Source organism: Myodes glareolus, chromosome 3 (genome assembly GCF_982192425.1).
Source record: "Myodes glareolus chromosome 3, mMyoGla1.1, whole genome shotgun sequence".
Classification (NCBI taxonomy): Eukaryota; Metazoa; Chordata; class Mammalia; order Rodentia; family Cricetidae; genus Myodes; species Myodes glareolus.
The window spans coordinates 62,390,851-62,410,668 of record NC_142028.1 but is presented as its reverse complement, the minus strand read 5'-3'; the positions used below and the strand labels follow the sequence as shown (position 1 = coordinate 62,410,668).

At 45.1% G+C, this 19,818-nt stretch overlaps 1 protein-coding gene across 5 annotated transcripts; it reads right to left on the bottom strand.

Annotated features, from left to right (window-relative positions):
- Positions 1–440: 440 nt before the first annotated feature.
- Trnau1ap (tRNA selenocysteine 1 associated protein 1) lies at positions 441–18,048 on the bottom strand. Of its 5 annotated transcripts, none has more exons than XM_048434166.3 (9): positions 17,885–18,046; positions 17,033–17,130; positions 15,514–15,613; positions 14,771–14,823; positions 9,033–9,164; positions 6,676–6,795; positions 2,480–2,642; positions 2,263–2,296; positions 441–692 (listed from the first exon to the last, which is right to left on the bottom strand). In XM_048434166.3, the coding sequence occupies exons 1-9, from the start codon at positions 17,909–17,911 to the stop codon at positions 556–558; spliced, it is 864 nt and encodes a 287-aa protein (XP_048290123.2). In that variant the 5' UTR covers positions 17,912–18,046; the 3' UTR covers positions 441–555. The 5 variants fall into 5 exon arrangements, with proteins under 5 accessions (XP_048290123.2, XP_085542836.1, XP_048290125.2 ...); XM_085686710.2 differs by lacking the exons at positions 17,033–17,130; positions 17,885–18,046 and adding exons at positions 14,912–15,058; positions 16,814–16,959; XM_048434168.3 differs by lacking the exon at positions 9,033–9,164 and having other exon boundaries at positions 17,885–18,047.
- Positions 18,049–19,818: the final 1,770 nt, after the last annotated feature.

Below are 19,818 nucleotides of genomic sequence, written 5' to 3'. Positions count from 1 at the left end.
CTGAAAAATAATACATGTTTACAAATATTCCAGAATCAGAAAATCCTCTAAAATGAGGCTTTGGACTGTTGGCTTTAGTCTTGATTCTGCCAATTCATGGTTGAGATTGCAGGTTTACACTACAATTACCTGTTTTACTGGGAAAACTGGTGGGCAATCAGAAGCATCGAGCCTGTGTCATAATCTGGGTGATCTCTAAATGCTTCTGAGTACGGAAGTGGATGTTTGGGTTCTTTTCAGTTGGAGTCTCATGCAGGGTAGGAGAGCTGCCTGGCATGGAAACAACTTGGTCCTCATAAGTGTCCTTGGCCACTAAGCCACTTTTCTAGGACTCCAGCTAAGGTTTTTGTAAATGTCACGTGATCTAAGTTCCTGTTAGAACAATTCCCTTCCATATCTTTCACGGCTTAATCATAACAAATAACAAGTGGAGAAGTGGCTCACAATCTCAGAAAACAGTAAATTATTAAAATCTTATAAACCATTTTTAAAAAGATAAAAGCTTCACAAGAAAAAAAAAAAAAGCCCTGATGACAGTCCATCCTTATGTCCTGGCTACAACACGGCAGGGATCTCTGAAGACACAGTGTCTAGGGGCTGCCAGTGACAGTCCATTAGTGCATCATACAGTTCCTCACTTTGCTCCATGAACTCCTTGTTGGCCTCAGTCACATCCAGCTGTGGTGCTGGGTCTGCAGAAGGAAAGGACAAGGTCAAGCAGTCTGAAAGAACCACCGGGAAGGAGCACTCAGGCTCCTGCCTCCGGGCATCTTAGAGTGGGTATCGAAGATCGAAATCATTGTAATTTGGACCATGTGACAGCAGCCAGTTTCTCCTTCCAGTTTACAAAGCTACATCTGTCTTAGATTTTCTGTTCTGCTCAGATTTAAAATGTGGGTTTAGAAAACATTTAAGTTTGAATGAATCCAAAAACTAAACCAATGTCTGATGAAATGCCTGGTCACATGAATTGGGGACCTAGTTCTGTCTCTTTGAGAAATCACAAACTTACATTTTGAAGGTGTGGTGGCATCCCTATAGCCTCACTCTTGGGAAGTGGAGGCAGATGGATCATGAGTAACTTCGCCTACACTGAAATACTGAGAATGTCTTTAAAGACCGTAACAGATTCCGGGTGTTGAGACGGTCTGCGGTTCCAGGTGAATCTCAAACCCATTGTGCCCCAGCCAGGGGACTACAGAAGTGCTTTACCATGTTGAACATGAAAGATGCTCACAAAGAGAAGCCCACAGTAAAGTATCTCTCCAGGAGGCTCACTGTGTAGCGCTGTCTGGTCTAGAACCCAATGCTGAGACTAAAGCCCTGCACTACTACGCCAAGCCAAGTTAGTCTTTTCCCTCTTCTCTCTTAAGTTTTCCAGGCACTATGTAGACTAGGCTAGCCTCAAACTCATAGAGATGCCCCTAAGGTTAAATTTAAAGGCTGCACCATCACACCTGCTATTTCTTTTGATCCAAAGGCTCACTACATGACCCAACCTAGCCATGAATGGAAAGGAATCGGTCTAGTCTCAATCTCCTGTCCTTTAAAAATTCAGCTTGTACTTCGGAAAACTATTGTGGCTGGGTGTGGTGGCATAGGCCTGTAATCCCAGCATCTGGAGGCAAAGCAGGAGGAACAGAAATTCAAGGTCATTCATAGCACACTGAAGGTCAGCCTGACCTTATAGCTCAAACCAAAACAGAAGGAAATTTCAACACAAAATTACAAACTGGTAAACAAAAAGTAGGTTCTAGAGAGATAGCTCAGTGTTAAGAGCACTGGCTGCTCTTACAAAGGACAGTTTACAACTGTAACTCTAGTTCTAGGGGATAGGGGACCCTCATACAGAGGGTAAATGCAGGCAAAACACCAATGCACATGAAATAAAACCAATAAAAAAACCAACAAATATAAAATAACTATCAATGTTACAGAGTCACTGGGTGGGGCAGAGTGCCTCACAGCTTGGAAGTAATAGGCTCCCTGCGAGCAGCACTCATTTCATTATAACAGGCAGAACCTGGCAATCATGGGTGTGTCCACACCTATTAGAAAGCACACACATTCTCGCCAGGCTGTGTTGGTGCACGCCCTTAGTCCCAGCACTCAGGAGGCAGAGACAGGTGAATCTCTTGAGTTCGAATCCAGTCTGGTCTACAGAGTGAGTTCCAGGACAGGCTCCAACTCCAAAGTTACACCTAGTTGAGGGCCCACAGCTGGCACTTGAAACAACTACCAGGAGCTTGAAGAGACTCTTACCTTCCAGGGCATCATCCCCAACCTCTTCATATGTCTGTCAAGAGAGGAGAGGACTGATGAGGAGCCTGAGAAAATTCTGACTGATTTTTGACAAACAGAGCTAGGTCTCTCTAGCCTTCCCCACTTTTTCAAAACCCCAACCCGCTACCAACTTCACTTTAGAAAATGATGGTCCCTGGAGGGCAAATGAGACCCAAGAGTTGCCGAATGCGGTTACCTGCATGGTGCTCTGTGTGTAGCCATACTGAGGGTAGCTGTAGCTGTAGCTGCCTGTGTTCTGGTCGTAGCCCCACTGGGCATAGTAGTTCTGGTACTGCTGGTAATACTGGTTGTAGCTGTAACTGTACATCTGGCTGTACTCAACTGGCTTTACACGGCTCCTTATGGGGAACAAAATCAGATGTAGAGGATTTCTCTTGACCAAGGACTGCACTAAGTGCTCCAGCTGCCCTCCACACTCTGTATCCCCATCCCTGCTGTAGGATGAAGGCTAGGATAGAGCATTTAAGTAAGTGTCTGGTCCAGGGTCACAAGACTAAGGCACAAACATAAACCCAGACAGTTTGCCTGCAGAACCCACGCTCTTAGGATACAAGCCTTTCTTGGCTCAGGTTGTCTGCCTTCAAGACCCCCCCCCCAACTTTTTTTTAAAGATTTGTTTATGTATATGGGTGTTTTGTTTGCATGCATGTGTGCATACCAGAAGAGGCATTAGATCTCATTATAGATGGTTGTGAGCCTCCAGGAGGGTGCTCAGAATTGAACTCAGGACCTCTGAAGAGCAGCTCAATGCTCTTAACCTCTGAGCCATCTCTCCAGCCCCTTTCTCAGGATCTTGGGAGGCTCTGTTCTCTGACAGTTGCAAAAGCTCAGGAAAACATAACAAGATATCGGGTTTTATGGGGCTGGAGAGATTGCTCAGCAGTTAGAGCACTGTTCTTCCAGAGGATTCTGGTTCAATTTTCAGCATCCACATGGCAGCTCACAACTGTCTGTAACTCCAATTCCAGGTGCTATGACATCCTCACACACACATACATACATACATGCAGGTAGGCAAAACACCAATGCATGTAAAATAAAAAAATAAAATATCTGGTGGTTGTAGAGATGGCTCAGAGGTTAAGAGCACTGTCTGCTCTTCCAGAGGTTCTGAGATCAATTCCCAGCAATCACATGGTAGCTCATAACCATCTATAATGAGATCTGGTGTCCTCTTCTGGCATGAAGTTATACATGCAGGCAGAACATTGTATACAGAAATAAATCAATCTTGAAAAAAAATTTTAAGCTGGGCAGTGGTGGTGCATGCCTTTAATCCCAGCACTTGGGAGGCAGAGGCAGGTGGATCCCTTTGAGTTCAATGCCCGCCTGGTCTACAAAAGCTAGTTCCAAGACAGGCACCAAAGCTAAACAGAGAAACCCTGTCTGGAGTAAACAAAACAAAACACGAAAAGCAAAGACAAGTCACTAGGCCAGGCCTAGATTCAACTTTCACATTCTGAAGAATCCACCAGGGCTGGAGGGAAGCTTCCTTTTAACCATACTGTAACCACCACCACTCCAACCAAAGATAGACTGCCAAATCCACAAAGGCTTCACTGCTTTCCAAGACACAAAAACCATGTGTGGAGAAGCTCAAGCACATGACAAGGGGTTTCCACTCATGAATTTGAGCTAAGAATGTCCTATGACACCAAAAACATGCAAGAGCCCGAGGCTGACTCCACCATGCAGTTGGCGGACTCAAGAGAAGAGTGACCTCTGTCCTCATGACTGGTATATTCCATTGCTATGCTTATCAACCCAGACAAGAAACCAAGCTGTTAGCAGGAGCTGAGAATACCAGGCACTGCAAAGGCTGCAACACTTGACTGAGCGCTTTCAAGCTCTTGCTTAGTGAAAGGGACTCAATTAGTGCTAAGCAAATCCAACTGCTAAATACTGAAGCACCCGGCTCTAGCCCAGGATGCTTCGCTGAAGGCTATAGGCAGATGGTCCTACTTGCCAAATGCTGGGCTGAGCATACCCCCAATATTCACCTCTTTGATCCCTCCTTAATGAATCTATGGATATCCATTACTCTGTTGACAGTAACTGAGGTTCATCTTCCTGGACTGGGTTGGTTGTGTTTCCTTCAGACATCTATGCATTACAGTGATGGTCTCCTTATCCCAAGGGTCTGAGAGCACCTCCTCAGGGGTGGGCACTGATTACTAACAACTGTGTTCAGTGTGGAATAGACAGAACAAATCAGAAGTTTGCAGATGGGCCTTGGTTTCTGCTTACAGCTATATTGCCACAGTCTAATTATCAAACAAACAGGAATACACCAGAAACAGTCAAAATGATCAACAACAGAGGAATTGTTGAACAGAACTTATATATAAAAGAATATGCTGTAGTATACTCTAAAATAAAACCAGACAGGACCATACATCAGTCGTAGAGACTGTGCTTAGCATTTGTGAAGTCTCAACGCCCCACTCCCACCAAAAGGTAACCAAAACCACACACATACAACTGTGCAGCTACATGGAAAAGCAAGTATATGGAATAAACTGAGGGGGAAAATAAATATTACTTATGAAATTCAAAACAGAGTGCAAGACTCTGGATTTAAATCCCATAATTAGAAAAAAAATAAATCCTACCACATGTAAATTGACTCAATTTATAGTATATGAACAAGGGACTTGAGATATGAAAATTGCTTTTGACAATTTTAGTTTGCTTGTTTTCACTACATGGTTTTGCAAAGCTGACCTGGAATTCTGATCCTGTCTCAATTGCCTGAGTCCTGCAATTGCAGGTGTGTGGCACTACTCACGGTACTACAGCCAATTCAGAATAATGAAATTATGATTTTTAAAGGTTTTTATTTATGTGTATGTTTCTGTATGGGGATATCAGACCCCAAGAGCTAAAGTCATAGGTGGCTGTGAGCTGCCTAAAGTGGGTGTTGGAAGCTGAACTCAGGTCCTCTGGAGGAGCAGAAAGGGCTATCAGTCAGTAAGCCATCTCTCCAGACCTGTTACTTCCTTTAAAAACAATCTTTCTGCTGGGCAGTGGTGGTGCACACCTTTATTCCTAGCACTCAGGAGGCAGAGGCAGGAAGATCTCTGTGAGTCTGAGGTCAGTCTGGTCTACAAGAGCGAATTCCAGGGCAGCCAGGATTACACAGAGAAACCCTAACTCAAAAACAAACAAACATAAAAACCCAAAACAATCTTTCTTTGCTTTAATCCCATCAATCACTTGGGAGGCAGAGGCAAGCAGATCTCTGTGTTTGAGGCCAGCTTGTTCTGCTCAACAAGTTCTAAACCAGCCAGGGCTACATAGTGAAATCCTGTCAAACATTCAAGTCTCTGTTGTTTCCAAATGACCATTGGGAAGGTGTCTCCTGAAGTCTGGCTGCCCTTGTACTTTGTGGTCAAGATATCTCGGACCCTGTTACTTCTGTTTGTTTGGTTTTTCGAGACAGGGTTCCTCTGTAGCTTTGGAACCTGTCTTGGTACTCCCTCTGTAGACCAGGCTGGCCCCAAACTCATGGAGATTCGCCTGCCTCTGCCTCCTGAGTGCTAGGATAAAAGGCGTGCACCACCACCGCCTGGCTGGCCCTGTTACTTCTGCCAGTTGGTAGAATTCCTAATTCCTAGCTGGAGGGCTGCCTTGTACACTGCAGCATCTGGAGCAGCACCCCTCGTTATAACCTACTGGATGCCACTAGTACGTTGTAATACCACAAAATATATCCAGATGCCACCAATGCCTCCTAGTGAGTGAAATCTCTACCTGCTGAGAAATACTGCATTGGCTGAAGGATAAGAAATGTCACTTGGACCAGGAGTGATGGCATACACCTTTAATGCTAGCACTTGAAGGCAGAGGCAGATGGGTCTCTGTGAGACAAAACAACAAAGAACAAAGAACAAAACAACAAAGCTAGGTATAACCATAGAGACCCTGTCTATCAAAACAAAACAAGATAAAACAAACCATGCTTAAAAACAAAAAACAAAAAAACAAAGCCTAGCTAGCATGACAGCTTAGCCCTGAGATACACAGTATTTCAGACACTGGTTAGAATTATTATCATTATTTTTTTTAATTCTAGCAAACTCTATAGATAATTTCCCAACAGCAGCAGCTGGCCAAAGAGCAAAGATATGGAACAAAACAGCTTTCCCTGCTGCTGCCCTCAATGTCTGGCCCCTCGGCTATTAGCTTCCAGGGGTGTGTGGCTATGCTAGTTCATCCCCCACACCAAGCCTGGCCAAAGCACACAGTATCTGTGACATCTGCCTCTCTGCAGACTTGTGTTCCACATATGGATGTCCTGACTCAGCAAACAGCCAAAGAGGGCCCAGGGTAGGCTAGCTAGTCCAGGACTATGCTCTCTGCGGAACTCACGCTTTAGGGATGGCCACACTCAGCCGCACAGGTTTAGACCCCAGTCCCACTGCTCCCTGGCACTCCGTCAAGGCTCGCTTCTGTTCCAATTCATCTGTGAATTTCACAAAACCATAGCCCCTGGAGGGAGAAAAAAACCAACATGCAACTTAGATCACAATAGTGATGAAGTCTACAGGAGGAAACATGGAAAAGGGGGTGGAAAAAGAGGTGGGCTGGAGCACAGAGGGAAAAGGCCAGAAAGGGAGAGTGAGCCAAACACAGAGGGCAGGACGATCACACAGTGTGATCCTGACACTTGTGGGCACTCCTCCTTTCAGTTCAGCCCCCATTCTCCTCACCCCTTCATCCAGGGGCTGCTTCCCAAACAGGAGCTTCCCTCCCAAACGAGGGGAAGGCAACATTATTAGCACTGTGTAGTTGTGGGGACAGGTGAAGTTTGTCCTGCAGACCTTTCAGACTCCTGCAGGGATGTATCAGGCATGCCGGGAAGCAGTTACAGACAGACCTGGTTTCTGTTCCTTGAGGTCAAACAACTTACAGACTGCTCATGATACCTACAATTAATAGTGCGTCCTATCTGCTGGACAAGGTGCTGAGGACACTTTCAAGGTTACCCCATCACATGGAGTACTACACAGCACTAACGAGCAGCCAAAGTTCAGAGAGGATTGATAACTAGCCCAGAGTCACGCACAACAGAAGCAGACTTAACTCTATGTCACACTCCCAAAGCCTGAGTAAAATGACTTAACTGATGAAGAATAAGCTGCAGCTGGTGATTCTGGTACTAGGGAAGCTGAGCGTGGAGAATTGTGAGTTTGAAGCCAGCTACGACCATATGGGGAAAAAAGCGGGGGGAGAGTCAGGACTGAGGAAATGGCTGTTTTAGGGCATTAGCTTAGTACACTAAGTACCTGGGTGTAAAATCTAGTACAAATACAAAAAGAACAAGCCTTTCTTGGAATGGTGGAATATGGCTGGGTTCAATCCCATGCACAGCAAAGAATTAAAAAAAAAAAAAAGTACCTTCTTTTCTTTTGAGTGGGGAAATCAAGCTCGGAGCCTTGTGCATGCTAAGCAAACTCTCCAATACTGAGCTACATCCTAGCATTTGGTTGTATCTATTTTCATTTTTTAATTATTTTTATTTCAGGAACATTGATGATTTTGCCTGCGCCTGTATGAAGGTGTCAGATCCCCTAGAACTGGAGTCACAGATACTTGTGAGCTGTCATGGGGGACTGAGAATTGAACCTGGGTCCTCTGGAAAAATGACCAGTGCTGTTAACTACTGAGCCATATCCCTAGCCCTCTTGTTTGTTTGTCTGTTTTTGTTTTTTGTTTTTTTTTTTTTAAAGGCAGGGTTACTCTGTGTAGCCCTGCATCTCTCTTGGAACTTACACCATGTCTTTTATTTATTTGTTTGTTTGTTTGTTTGCTTGTTTATTTGAGGCAGGGTTTTGCTAAATTGCCTACACTGGTCGTAAATTCACTGCACAGCACACAAAGACCCTGAATTTGCAATCTTGCTGCCTCAGCTGGGCAGTTGGGATTATAGACCTGTGCCAACAAGCCTAGCTTCATCTTTCTTGTTTTGTTCGAGGTAGGGTCTTGCTGTGTAGCTCAGGCTGGCTTGAGTTCAAAATCCTTAGCTTTCGCCTTTCAAGTGTTGACAGGTCTCTCCATTTTAAAATGGAAAACTTAACCCTCCTTTTTCTTTACTTTTGTGGGGGTGGGTGGGTGAGCATTAAGAAAAAGTCTCAGCCAGGCAGTGGTGGTGCACGCCATTAATCTCAGCACTCGGGAGGCAGACACAGGTGGATCTCTGAGTTAGAGGCCAACCTGGTCTACAGAAAGAGTTCAAGGACAGTCAGGGCTACACAGAGAAACCCTGTCTTGAAAAACAAAAACAAAGAGAGACCCTTATGTAGCCCAGGCTAGCCTTGAACTCACTATATATTCATAAAAGATGAATGGCCTTGATTTTCTGATCCTCCTACATCCACTGCCCAGTTCTGGGAATATAGGTGTGCAGTGCCACTCCAGGCTAAAGAATAGTATTTTTAACTACACAGAAAGCCTTATTCACAGAAATAAATACCAGTTATTCATAGTTCCTTCTAATCCTTATGCCAATTATATAATATTGCTTCAATTTATAGATTAGGAAACAGCAAGTATCTGTAACTTGTCTAGTGCACATCCCTTGTCACTGATGAAGCTGAGCTCGAACTAGGCTGTCTGGCTCGAAAGCTTGCACTCTGGGCCACCACCCTCCTTGGTGTCTCTGATCCGTCCCCCCAGGAGGTAAGAATGCTGAACAAAGTAAACATAAGTAGCAGGTAAGGCCTTACTTAGACACGCCTGTCTGGTCCAAAACCACCTTGCCTCCCCGACAGGAGGGGTAGACTTTGACAAAGAACTCATACAGCATGCCATCATCCACGTCTGGGGTCAGGTCCCCGACAAAGAGGGAGTACTCAGGGCTGAGAGGAGAGAAGAGTCAGCAAGAAAAATATCAAAAACCTGCTGTCAGTTTCTGGAACTATAGTTCATTATACTTCTTCAAAAGATTACGGAAATAGCTCCCTGCTCTGAGGTCAGCAGATACTACACAAAACCTATCTGACTTTAAGCATCAAGAGAGTACAGGGCTGGGTGTGGTGGGGCATGGATGCACTCAGGAGGCAGAAGCAGAGGCAGATGATCTCTGAGTTCAAGGACAGCCTATTCTGCAGAGCAAGTTCCAGGACAGCCAAGGCTACACAGAGAAACCTTATCTTGGGGAGGGTAAGGATGCAGATGAAGCACTCCTTTAATTGCAGCAGTTAGAAGGCAGAGGTAGGTCTCTCTACGAGTTCCAGGCTAGACTAGTCTACCTAGTAAGTTTCAGGCCAGCCAAGGATACACACTGAAATCTTGCCTCAAAAAATATAGAGAGAGGGAGAAAACAGGCGAGACTGAACAGGTGAGGGGCTAGATAAGAGGTATCTCCAAGGAGGTTTTTGTTTTGTTTTTTGAGACAGGGTTTCTCTGTGTAACAATCCTAGCTGTCCTGGAACTCACTGTTTAGACCAGGTTGGCCTCAAACTCAGAGAGATCCACCTGCTTATGCCTTTTGAGTGTTAGGATTAAAGGCACACGCCACAATGTCTGGCCAGGAGTTTTTATGTTTGGTTTTGTTTTAAGAAACTAGACAGGAAGCTGGAGAGATGGCTAAGAGGGTTAAGAGCAATGACTACTCTTCCAGAGGTCCTGAGTTCAATTCCCAGAAACCACATGGTGGCTCACAACCATCTACAATTAGCTCTGGTTTCCTCTTCTGGCGTGCAGGCATGCACAGAGGTAGAACACTGTATATATAATAAATAAATAAAATAAGACCCTTATCTCCTAAAGACCTAAAATCTAGTTAAGAAATTCTCAAACTCTTTTGGAACAAGTCATCAAACCTTTTGTAGAAATGTTTACAAATGTATTTAGAGATTCAGATTCAGTTTTTGTTTTTTTGTGCCACCATGCTAGGTCTTATTTAAGCATTTCAAGCAAGATACATATTGTTGGTATAGTTTGCCAGGCCCAGGGAGAAACAGGAAGATTCACAAGTTCAAGGTTAGTTTCAGTTATATAGCAAGTTCAAAGTTGGTCTGGGCTATATGAGACCGCGTCTCAATACCTATATACATGATGGAAACAAACTCTGGTCCTCTGCAAGAATAATACTCTCTCTTCAATGCTAACCATGTCTAAAGCCCATTGTTTGGTTTTTAAAAAAGTCTCATGTAGCTCAAGCTAGCCTCAAACTCCACATTTTACTTAAAATGACCTTGAAATTCTGTGCTGTGGGATAATGCTCTTGTATACGCTAAAGATTTCCTGACTCAGCGCTAACAGTAAAACCCTTGCAGCTCTTTCAGGAGCCTCTGCCATTAAACACTTGAGTGCTGTCTATGATCAACTGGCATCAGGCTTCCTGGTGACGGCATGGACCTAGAAACTACAGAGATGTGGCAATAAATGTGGTTGCTGCCAATACCTCTGCCATGAAGCTAGACTCTCAGAAAGCCAAGGACTGGGAGGGAGCCAGCCGCCAAAGTTGCAGCTTTAATCCTAGGCATGCTGTTTAGCAGACTATAAAGACTCATGTGCTCAGAACAAGATAGAGATATATGGTAAGGACAGATTCAGATGAAAAAAAAAAAAACCTCAAAACACTTTACAATGTATTTAAAAATATACATAGGCTTGGGAGAGAAAAGAAAAAGGACAGAGAAAGTCCTTAAAAAAAGAAAGAGTATTTGGGTATAGTGGCACATGCCTTTAATCCCAGCACTTGGAAGGCAGAAGCAGGCAGATCTCTGTGAGCTTGAGGCCAGTCTAGTCTACAGAGTGAGTTCCAGGACAGCCAAAGATACACAGAGAAACCTTGTCTCAAAAAACCAAAAATTAGGGCTGGAGAGATGGTTCAGAGGTTAAGAGCACTGACTGCTCTTTGAGAGGTCCTCAGTTCAAAACCCAGCAATCACATGGTGGCTCACAGCCATCTGTAATGAGATCTGGTGCCCTCTTCTGGCCAGCAAGCATACAGACAGACAGAACACCGTATACATAATAAATTAAAAAAAAAACCAAAAATTAAAAAATAAAAATAAAAGAAATAAAGTTAAAAAAAAGGTATGTAAAGATGGAAAATATACAAAGTCTGGATACTATATGTTAATGTGTTGTCTTTGAATTGTTTGACTGCTGAGGAAGGAGCAACAGCTGCTAAAAGACATGTGATTATAAATGCTGCTGGATTAATCCAATCTATATATTTTGAAAATGCCTTAACTTCAAAATTTACGTCAAAAGATATATTACTTTGGAGAAGAGGTTTTGCTTTTGTTTCCACAGGAAATGAGAGACTGTGGATTCATTCTGGGTGAAGAAAAATAAGGTTTGATCAAGCAAGACCCTCGGAAAATTCTCAAATGGGAATGAATGGCTGAGATGATCCAACATTTTAGAGCACCTCTACTGCAGTTTCCTCTGAGTTCTATATTCAGAACAGCTTCAAGACCACTGGCTGAGATGATCCAGTCTCACAGAATATTCTTTCCAGTCAGGACTTGACTATAATCCTAAATTTTCTTTGGTTCCCCAAAAGATTATCAGTGCCCCCAATCAGCAGGAAGTAGCCTAGAAAACTATGCCCACATTCACAATAAATAAATAAATAAATGGATTATGGATATTTATCTTTGCTTAGTGTGTAGGTTATAAGCTGTTATGGAAAATGGTCAGGAAAAAAGCTAAACAACGGAGATCAGATTCAGAGTTCTTGTCTTTAAAAGAGGAAAAAAGGGACTGGAGAGATGGTTCAGAGGTTAAGAGCACTGGCTGCTTTTCCAGAGGTCCTGAGTTCAATTCCCAGCAACTACATGGTGGCTCACAGCCATCTACAATGAGATCTGGTGCCTTCTTCTGGTTTGTAGGCATACATGGAGACAGAATGTTGTACACATAATAAATAAATAAATCTTTTTTAAAAAGGGGGGAAATGCTGTGGGATAATGTTCTTGTACACTGTAAAGATTTCTCACTCATATTAGTTTAATAAAATGCTGTTTGGCTAGGAAGTATAGGCAGGGCAAACAGACTAAGAGATTTCTAGGAAGAGCAAAGGCAGTCAATCAGTCGCCAGCAAGACACAGAAGAAGCAAGATGAGAATGCCTCACTGAGAAAAGGTACCAAGCCATATGGCCAAACATAGATACAAATTATGGGTTAATTTATGTGTAGGAGTTAGTTAATAATAAGCTTGAGCAATAGGCCAAACAGTTTATAAATATAAGCCCCTGTGTGTTTCTTTGGGACTGAATGGCTGCAGGACCAGGTGAGACAAAAACTTCCTTCTACACTTCTGAATTACCTGCTTCTACCTCCCATGTGCCAGGATCACAGACAAGTCGCTATGACATTTTATTTGGTGCTGAGGATTAAGCCCAAGGCTCCCTGCACAGACACTGTGTCTAATGAGCTATGTCCCTGTCATTTCACCTACAAAACTTCAGTGTGACCCACTATGTTTTACTTCTGCAATCTTAGGTTCTCATATATTGCCAAACTGGGTGCAGTGATGCTCACCAGTAAATCTCAGCTATTCAAGAGGCTATAGCAGGAGTCTGAGGTAAGTCTAAGCAACACAGCCATATTGCCAACACCATGACATCAGGACTCTGCAACATGTCTTGTGAGGATTCTAACAAATGAACATAGTATAGCCAAGCCATTTCTGTATTATGAGGCACACTTTGATGAGCATTTAGGAGATTGCACCTCGCACATATCCATGAATAAATTCTGGAGAATGGAAGTACAGGGTCACGAGATAACAAGCTTGGAAAGCTTCTAAGACACTGTCCTAAAACTTTCAAAAACCACTGAGGACTAAGCAGAGCAACTCAAGTTTTTTGTTGGAGTAGGCATCTCATTGTGTAGCCCTGGCTATTTGAGAACTCAGTATGCAGACCAGGATGACTTCCAACTTGCCACGTTCCTCCTATTTCTACCTCCTGAGTGCTGAGAGCTGGGATGACAGGGTGCTACCAGACCCGACCACAGCGCTGTCTTTATAGTCTGAGATGGAGCTGAAGAACCATTGCAAATTAGAAACTCTGTGAAACAGGCAGGATTGCTTCCAATGTGGAAATGCAAAACTGGAGTTTGTCTATTCTAGCCCGGACTGTTAAATCCTTAACATAGCAGCCAAATATTTCTAGACAGTCAATGAAAATGATAATCAATTCACATTTTTCTTCCTTCCTTCCTTTCCTTGAGATAGCGTTTCTCTGTAGCTTGGCACCTATACTAGAACTAGCTCTTGTAGACCAGTGTGGCCTCAAATCAGAGATTCATCTGCCTGTGCCTCCTGAGTGCTGGGATTGAAGGCATTCACCACCACCTCCTGGATTCACATTGTTATAGTAAGAAGATCCTTACTGAATAAAACTTCAAAACCTGGAAAATTAACATGGTAGAAGGTTGGGGGAGGGGAGAACGAACAGGGCCTCATCAGGCATGGTGGCACACACCTATATATTTTTTTAAAGATTTATTTATTATGTACAGTGTTCTGCTGGCATGTCTGTCTGCATGTCAGAAAAGGGCACCAAACCTAATTATAGGTGGTTGTGAGGCACCATGTGGTTGCTGAGAATTGAACTCAGGTCCTCTGGAAGAGCAATCAATGCTCTTAACCTCGAGCCATCTCTCCAGCCCCACACCTGTAATCTTACATTGCCTCGCTAGGCATGGTAGCACACACCTATAATCTTAGGCACCATGAGGCATAGTGAGTTGAGGCCAACCTTGGCAATCTAGTGAATTCTAGGTAAGTGTGGGCTACAGAATGAGAACTTGTTTCAATAAAACAACAAATAAATAGTCAGAGCTCAAGATAAGAGTTCTTGCCTTCTGTTGTATGTTTGAATAAGGGGGCCGGAATAACAATGGTCCCGATAGGCTCATATATTTGAATGCTTAGAAAGGATTAAAAGGATTAGAAGGTGTGGCCTTGTCGGAGGAGGTATGCCACTGGGGGTGGGCTTTAAGGTTTCAAAAGCCCACGCCATACCCAGTCTCTCTCATTTACTTCTCTAGCACTATGCCTGCAATGCCCTCTGCCATGCTCCCCACCATGACGAGAATAGACAAATAAGCACCCAGTTAAATGTTTTCTCTTCACGGCACAACAGTGACTAAAGACACCTTCCATGCCCAAAGTTCTGGGCTCCATCACCAGCATGGTGTGTCTCGAACATTCAAACACGTAGGGGCGGAGCACGCACTTATTCATCACAGCACTTGGGGGCTAGAGGAGAAGAATTTTAAGGTCATCCTCGACTACACAGGGAGCTTGAGACCAGTCTGAGATATATGTCTACCCACAAAAAAAGAGACATTCAAAGAAGGAAAGACATAGCCCTGACACGATGGGGGCCAGGGAGTAGGCGATTCAATGCTCTACCCTCCTTTTGGCAGTAACTGGCACCACGACATCAAACACACACTGGAGCCTGAGCTACACTCACGCAGCTCCTTACTTACCTATTGTCTGGCTGTTTCCCGTAAGTGGCATAATTCAGTTTAAAACGTTTTGCCTAGAAATTTAAAAACACATGAACAAACTAAAACAGAGAAGGGTCTTCAAAAGTCAAACAATATTTGAAAAAAACTGAAATAAATTACCTTGGCCAAAACATCTCCCCCTCTCTAAGCCTCAGTTTTTCTCCTGTATAAAATGAAGGGGTTGCACGGTTGACCGTTAAAGGCACTGCCAGCTCCATGGTTCTATGAGCCCAGGTGTGCCAGCTGGTACAGCTGTAAGCTAAGTAACTGTGGGAAGAGCAGAATGTAACTCTCTTGAGATGTGTTCTTGCTGCTACCAGCCTGTTCTAGATTTTCAATCAGGCAAAAGACCTAGAGTTTCAAGTCTTTATTTTTAGCTGGGGATTGAGCCCAGGGTTTTGAGCATGCTAGGTGAGTACTCTACCACTGAGCTACAACCCCCAGCCCAATTTTCAAGTCTTCTGTCATAGCAGGCAGTACTGCAGAGTGGAAAGGGCCAGGGTTTTGTAGACAATCAATCTTCTGCCTGAATCTTGGCTCCGTTACTAACTACCTGTATTGCCTTCAGCAAATCATTGTATCTCCCTGCTTCAGTTTCCTGGTTGAGAACGATAACACTACCTATTGTATAAAATGACATAACTATCCAGTACCAATTCAATATGTGTTGGTAATTAAGGACAATAATAATGGCAGGGTCATCATCATCCAAATGTTCTTACAGGTGTGGCTCCTGGCAGGGGCTTCCCATTAATTTTATGCAAACACTTCTCAGCTGTGGCCAAATCTGCAAATTCCACAAAGCAGTAGCCAGCTGGGATTCTGGAAAGAAAGCAGAGAAACAGAATGATAAAGATGTCCAGGTACATCTTGGCCTGAAGAGAGGAAAATGTTTTTTTTTTTCTCTTTTCCTTTTTGTTAAGACAAGCTCTCACTATGTAGCTTTGGCTGTCCTGGAACTCACTCTGTAGACCAGGCTGGTCTCAAAGTCATATAGATCGGTCTGCCACTGCCTCTCACGTGCTGGGGTTACAGGCATGTGCTACACCACAAACAGAGCCTCGATTATTATTACACCCCATATTCCAGATGAGAAACAACTTGCAAATTTAATTCAAGGACAGTGAATGTGGACAGTCCGTGAACTATTTACTAACCATCCACAGGGGTCATAGGTCAGATATCTTGTATATCAGATTCATATATGATTCATAACAGTAGAAAAATTACAATTATGAAGTAGCAAAATAATTTTATGGTTGGGGTCACCACAATACGAAGAACTGTATTAAATGGTTGGAGCATTAGGAAGGCTGAGAACCACTGGTCTAGATGATAGTTTTATCTGTACACTGTGTTAGTATCGTAGTCTAGAGACACTGTCAGTATACAGAAGGACAAACATAGGGGTTTGGGTCTCTGTGGGAGTCTTAGAATACTCCGGGAGGACAGCATCCTTAAAACCAGTTGAGGTAACCTGAAATTATTTCCCTCCTGTCCAATGACAGAGAGCCTGAGGTGGCACAGATGGGCATTCTTTAATATTTGTATTAATTAATTATCTGAGAATTATTTGTGGTTTTTTGAGAAAGGGTATCTCTATACAGCTCGGGATATTCTGGTCTTCCAAGTGCTGGGATTACAGGCCTGTGTCCTACCCCAGTTTAGTTATTTGAAAAGTCTATACAATGTATCATAGGTCCAGGATCTCCAACTCAGATTAACAAGTTTATGAGGTGCTGAGCCACCTCACTGTCCTCCCCCAGCCTTGTACTTCTGAACTCTCCTGATTTCTTGAAACAGAAAAACAAACAAACAAACAAACAAGGGAGGGGTATGTGGGCAGGAGAGATGGCACATGCTCAAAATTAAATAAAGGGGAGCTGAGTTCTGCACTGCTGAGTTAGAGGCCAGCCTGGTTTATACAGCGAGTTCCAGGTTAGTCAGGGCTACACAGAGAAACCCTATCTCGAAAAAGTTTCAAAATAAAACAAAGATATACAAAGCAAACAAGTGACTTACAGTTTTCAAACACAGGTTCCAGCATCCTGCCCTGAAACACTGGGATACTGAAACCTGAAAGCTGTTTCTGCTCAGTAAGCATCCACCCCAACCCCATGTTCCTTTTGCAGTACTGTGTGATGAGGACCACGACCAGGCGAGAAGCCCGGGTTCCAGCGATGTTTGTCCTCTGGAAGGGCAGGCTCTACTGAGGACTGGAGAGGTGAAAGGGAGATGTACCCTGTGAGGCGGTTTCGGATAATTTTGACGCTCATCACGGTCTCCCCCATGGTGGCAAAGGCTCTAGAGATGAAGTTCTCATCCATGTAGGGTTCCAGCTGCATGAAAACCGCAACAGTGAGGCTCAGTTCCAGGAGCTCCCTAAGGGGTCCAGCCCCTCCCTCTTGGTCCGGGACACTCTCCACAGAAGGGTGCTGTGGTTCTAAGCCACTTCTTTACTTCAAATGCGGGCCCTGTGGCTCACACGTTTAGTCCTAGCACTCGGGAGCTGGGGCAGGCGTATCTCTCTGTGAGTTCGATGCCAGGCTGGTCTACATAGTGAGTTCCAGGACAGTCAGAACTATGTGAGCCCCCATCTCAAAACAAAAATAACAAAAATCGCTCCCCTTTTTGGAACTCTCCGTGCCTTCGGCCCTAGGAACAAAAGACCCCTCAATTCTTGGGGGGTCCTCCCATTCCACCCCCAATATCCCCTTTTCTTTGTCATATTGGAAAAGGGGACCCCAAAACCTGTAACCCGAAGATTCTGACCTGATGACTCTTCTTTCTGATGCCCAGCCTCCCTGTCCTATCACGGTAGGAGTGAGAAAGGGCCTCGCTGCGAACCCCCAACTAGCCTAGAACTCGCTACGGGGCCTCGAATTTGTGGCCGGCCTCCTGCCTCTGTCGCAAGTGCAGGGATGAAGGCACGCGTCTCAATCGGCACTACAGGCCTGGCTTTTCCTTGTCCCCAGAACCCGTCCTGTTCACCTACACCGTCCAGGGATCGGAAGGGCCCTAGCCCTCAGCCCCGCCCTCCTCTAGGACTCGAGACCCTCTAGTCCTCTCGGAGCAGGCGTGGCTCTCACTCACGTCTCCCATCCACAGGCTGGCCGCCATCCCGCACTCGGGCGGGGACCGTGCGGGCCTGCGCCCGCGCCCGCGCCCGCCTGCGCTGCGGAGACCGCCGGAGTTGGCAGAGTGCGCCTGCGACGCCTCCTGCGCACACGCACTCGCGGCGGCTAGACGCGCCGATCCGGGTTTTCCTCACTTCTGTCAGCAGCTTCCGGCTAGTAGAGGGCGTGTTCCGAAGCGAGTGGAGGCGTGGCTCCGGGGCGGGTAGGGGCGTGGCTTCGGTAGGAGCGCGGGAAGCCTGCCTGGCGGCGGTCCCTCAACACAAACTACTCCGCTACTTAGTAATACCACGTAAATACTTCTATAATTAAAAGAGGTAAGGCTCGCACTCTATAGGAAATTCCGAGCATAAGCAACAAGTTAAATTAGTGACGGAACCTCTCTGGGGGCTTGGACGAGCCGCTGCCTGCATAGCTGTCCTCTGGCTCTGCATTCCAGCCCGAATAAACGCGAGGGTTTTTTGTTTTGTTTTTCAGATTCTTCATTCTCATAAAGACCCGTGGCGGAGAGGACTAAAGAACGGCTCACTTGATAATCCAATCAAAGTCCTCTCACCCATCATTTGGGGCGGGGGCACCGTCTTTATGTAGTCCTGGCCGGCCCAAAAGTGCCTAGTGTTTATGCTTTTGTCTTTATTCTCTTTAACGCCCGAGCCACGTCTCCAGCCCGTTTTACCGCTTTAATTTTTACATTTTTGCCTTAAGGCAAGGCCTCATTATGTTGCTCAAGCCGTCCTGGTACACACTGTATGATCTAGGCTGGCTTCAGTAATTTTTGACAATCCTACTTTAGTCTTCTAGGTTTACAAGTGGGAGACACCACTCCTGGTTCCTCCTACTTTCTACTCCATAATGCCAAGGCTTTACCTCAGAGCACAAACCTACCCATAGAAAACCTTTAGTAGCCCCCCCTCCCCCCCCCCCCCCCCCCCCCCCCCCGAGGCAGGGTTTCTCTATAGCTTTGGAGGCTGTCCTGGAATTAGCTCATGTAGACCAGGCTGGCCTCAGACTCACAGAGATCACCTGCCTTTGCCTCCCCAGTACTGGGATTAAAGGTGTGCGCAACCACTGCAGGGTTTAGAAGATTTGGTTTTTGAGAGCTCCCCCAGGTATCAACATAAGGTTGGTACCCAGTTCAGGTGAACCTGGGTGGTAGCGCGTGCCTTTGATCCCAGCACTCGGTAGGCAGAGGCAGGTGGATGGATCGTTTTGAGGCCAGTCTGGTCTACAGAGTTTCAGGAAAGACGGGGCTATACAAACTGTCTCGAAAAACAAAAAATGAAGAAATGGGAAGCCCCTGTGCCTTGCGATCAGTTCTGACAATGAAGCCACCCTGAGTGCTGAAGGAGTCCTAAGGCCCTTCCATCCCCAAGCCAAGAATTCGTCTGAAAACCAGAGGCCAACTATGAGTCTCCAAATTTCATGTTCCCTTCTGCTATTGGTCTGGACAGATTTTGGTGGTTTCTAATTCAGTCTGTTCTAGGCTCCCTGTTTGGGTACATGGACACGTGTGTATAGCATTTCCCAGGAAATTTACCACAGAGCACCCAAGTTTTAAGCAAAGACACCAGCTGTCGAAAATGCAAGCAGTCCAGTAAATCTGGAGCCTGGTGGCACACCTTTAATCCCTGCACTTGGGGAGGTAGAGGCAGGCAGATCTTTGTGAGTTCAAGGCTAGTAAGTTCCAGACCAGCCAGGGACACAGTAAATTCCTGCCAAAACCAAAACAAAAATACTTTCCCATCCCAGGGGCTGAAGAGATGGCTCAATGGTTTCTCCAGAGGACCCGGGGTCAATTCCCAGCAAGCACATGGAAGCTCACAGCGGTCTGTGACTCCAGTTCCAGGGGAACTGACATCCTCCCACAGGCAGACATGAAGGCAAAACACATAA

Bases quoted from the DNA above. Each gene is read 5' to 3' on its own strand.
- Trnau1ap (XM_048434166.3), bottom strand. From the start codon at position 17,911: ATGGCGGCCAGCCTGTGGATGGGAGAC. The intron at 14,824-15,513 runs GTAAGAACATTT...TTAAATTTCTAG, and splicing joins CCCTGCCAGGAGCCACACCT to GCAAAACGTTTTAAACTGAA. The intron at 693-2,262 runs GTAAGAGTCTCT...TTCCTTCTGCAG, and splicing joins TGGGGATGATGCCCTGGAAG to ACCCAGCACCACAGCTGGAT.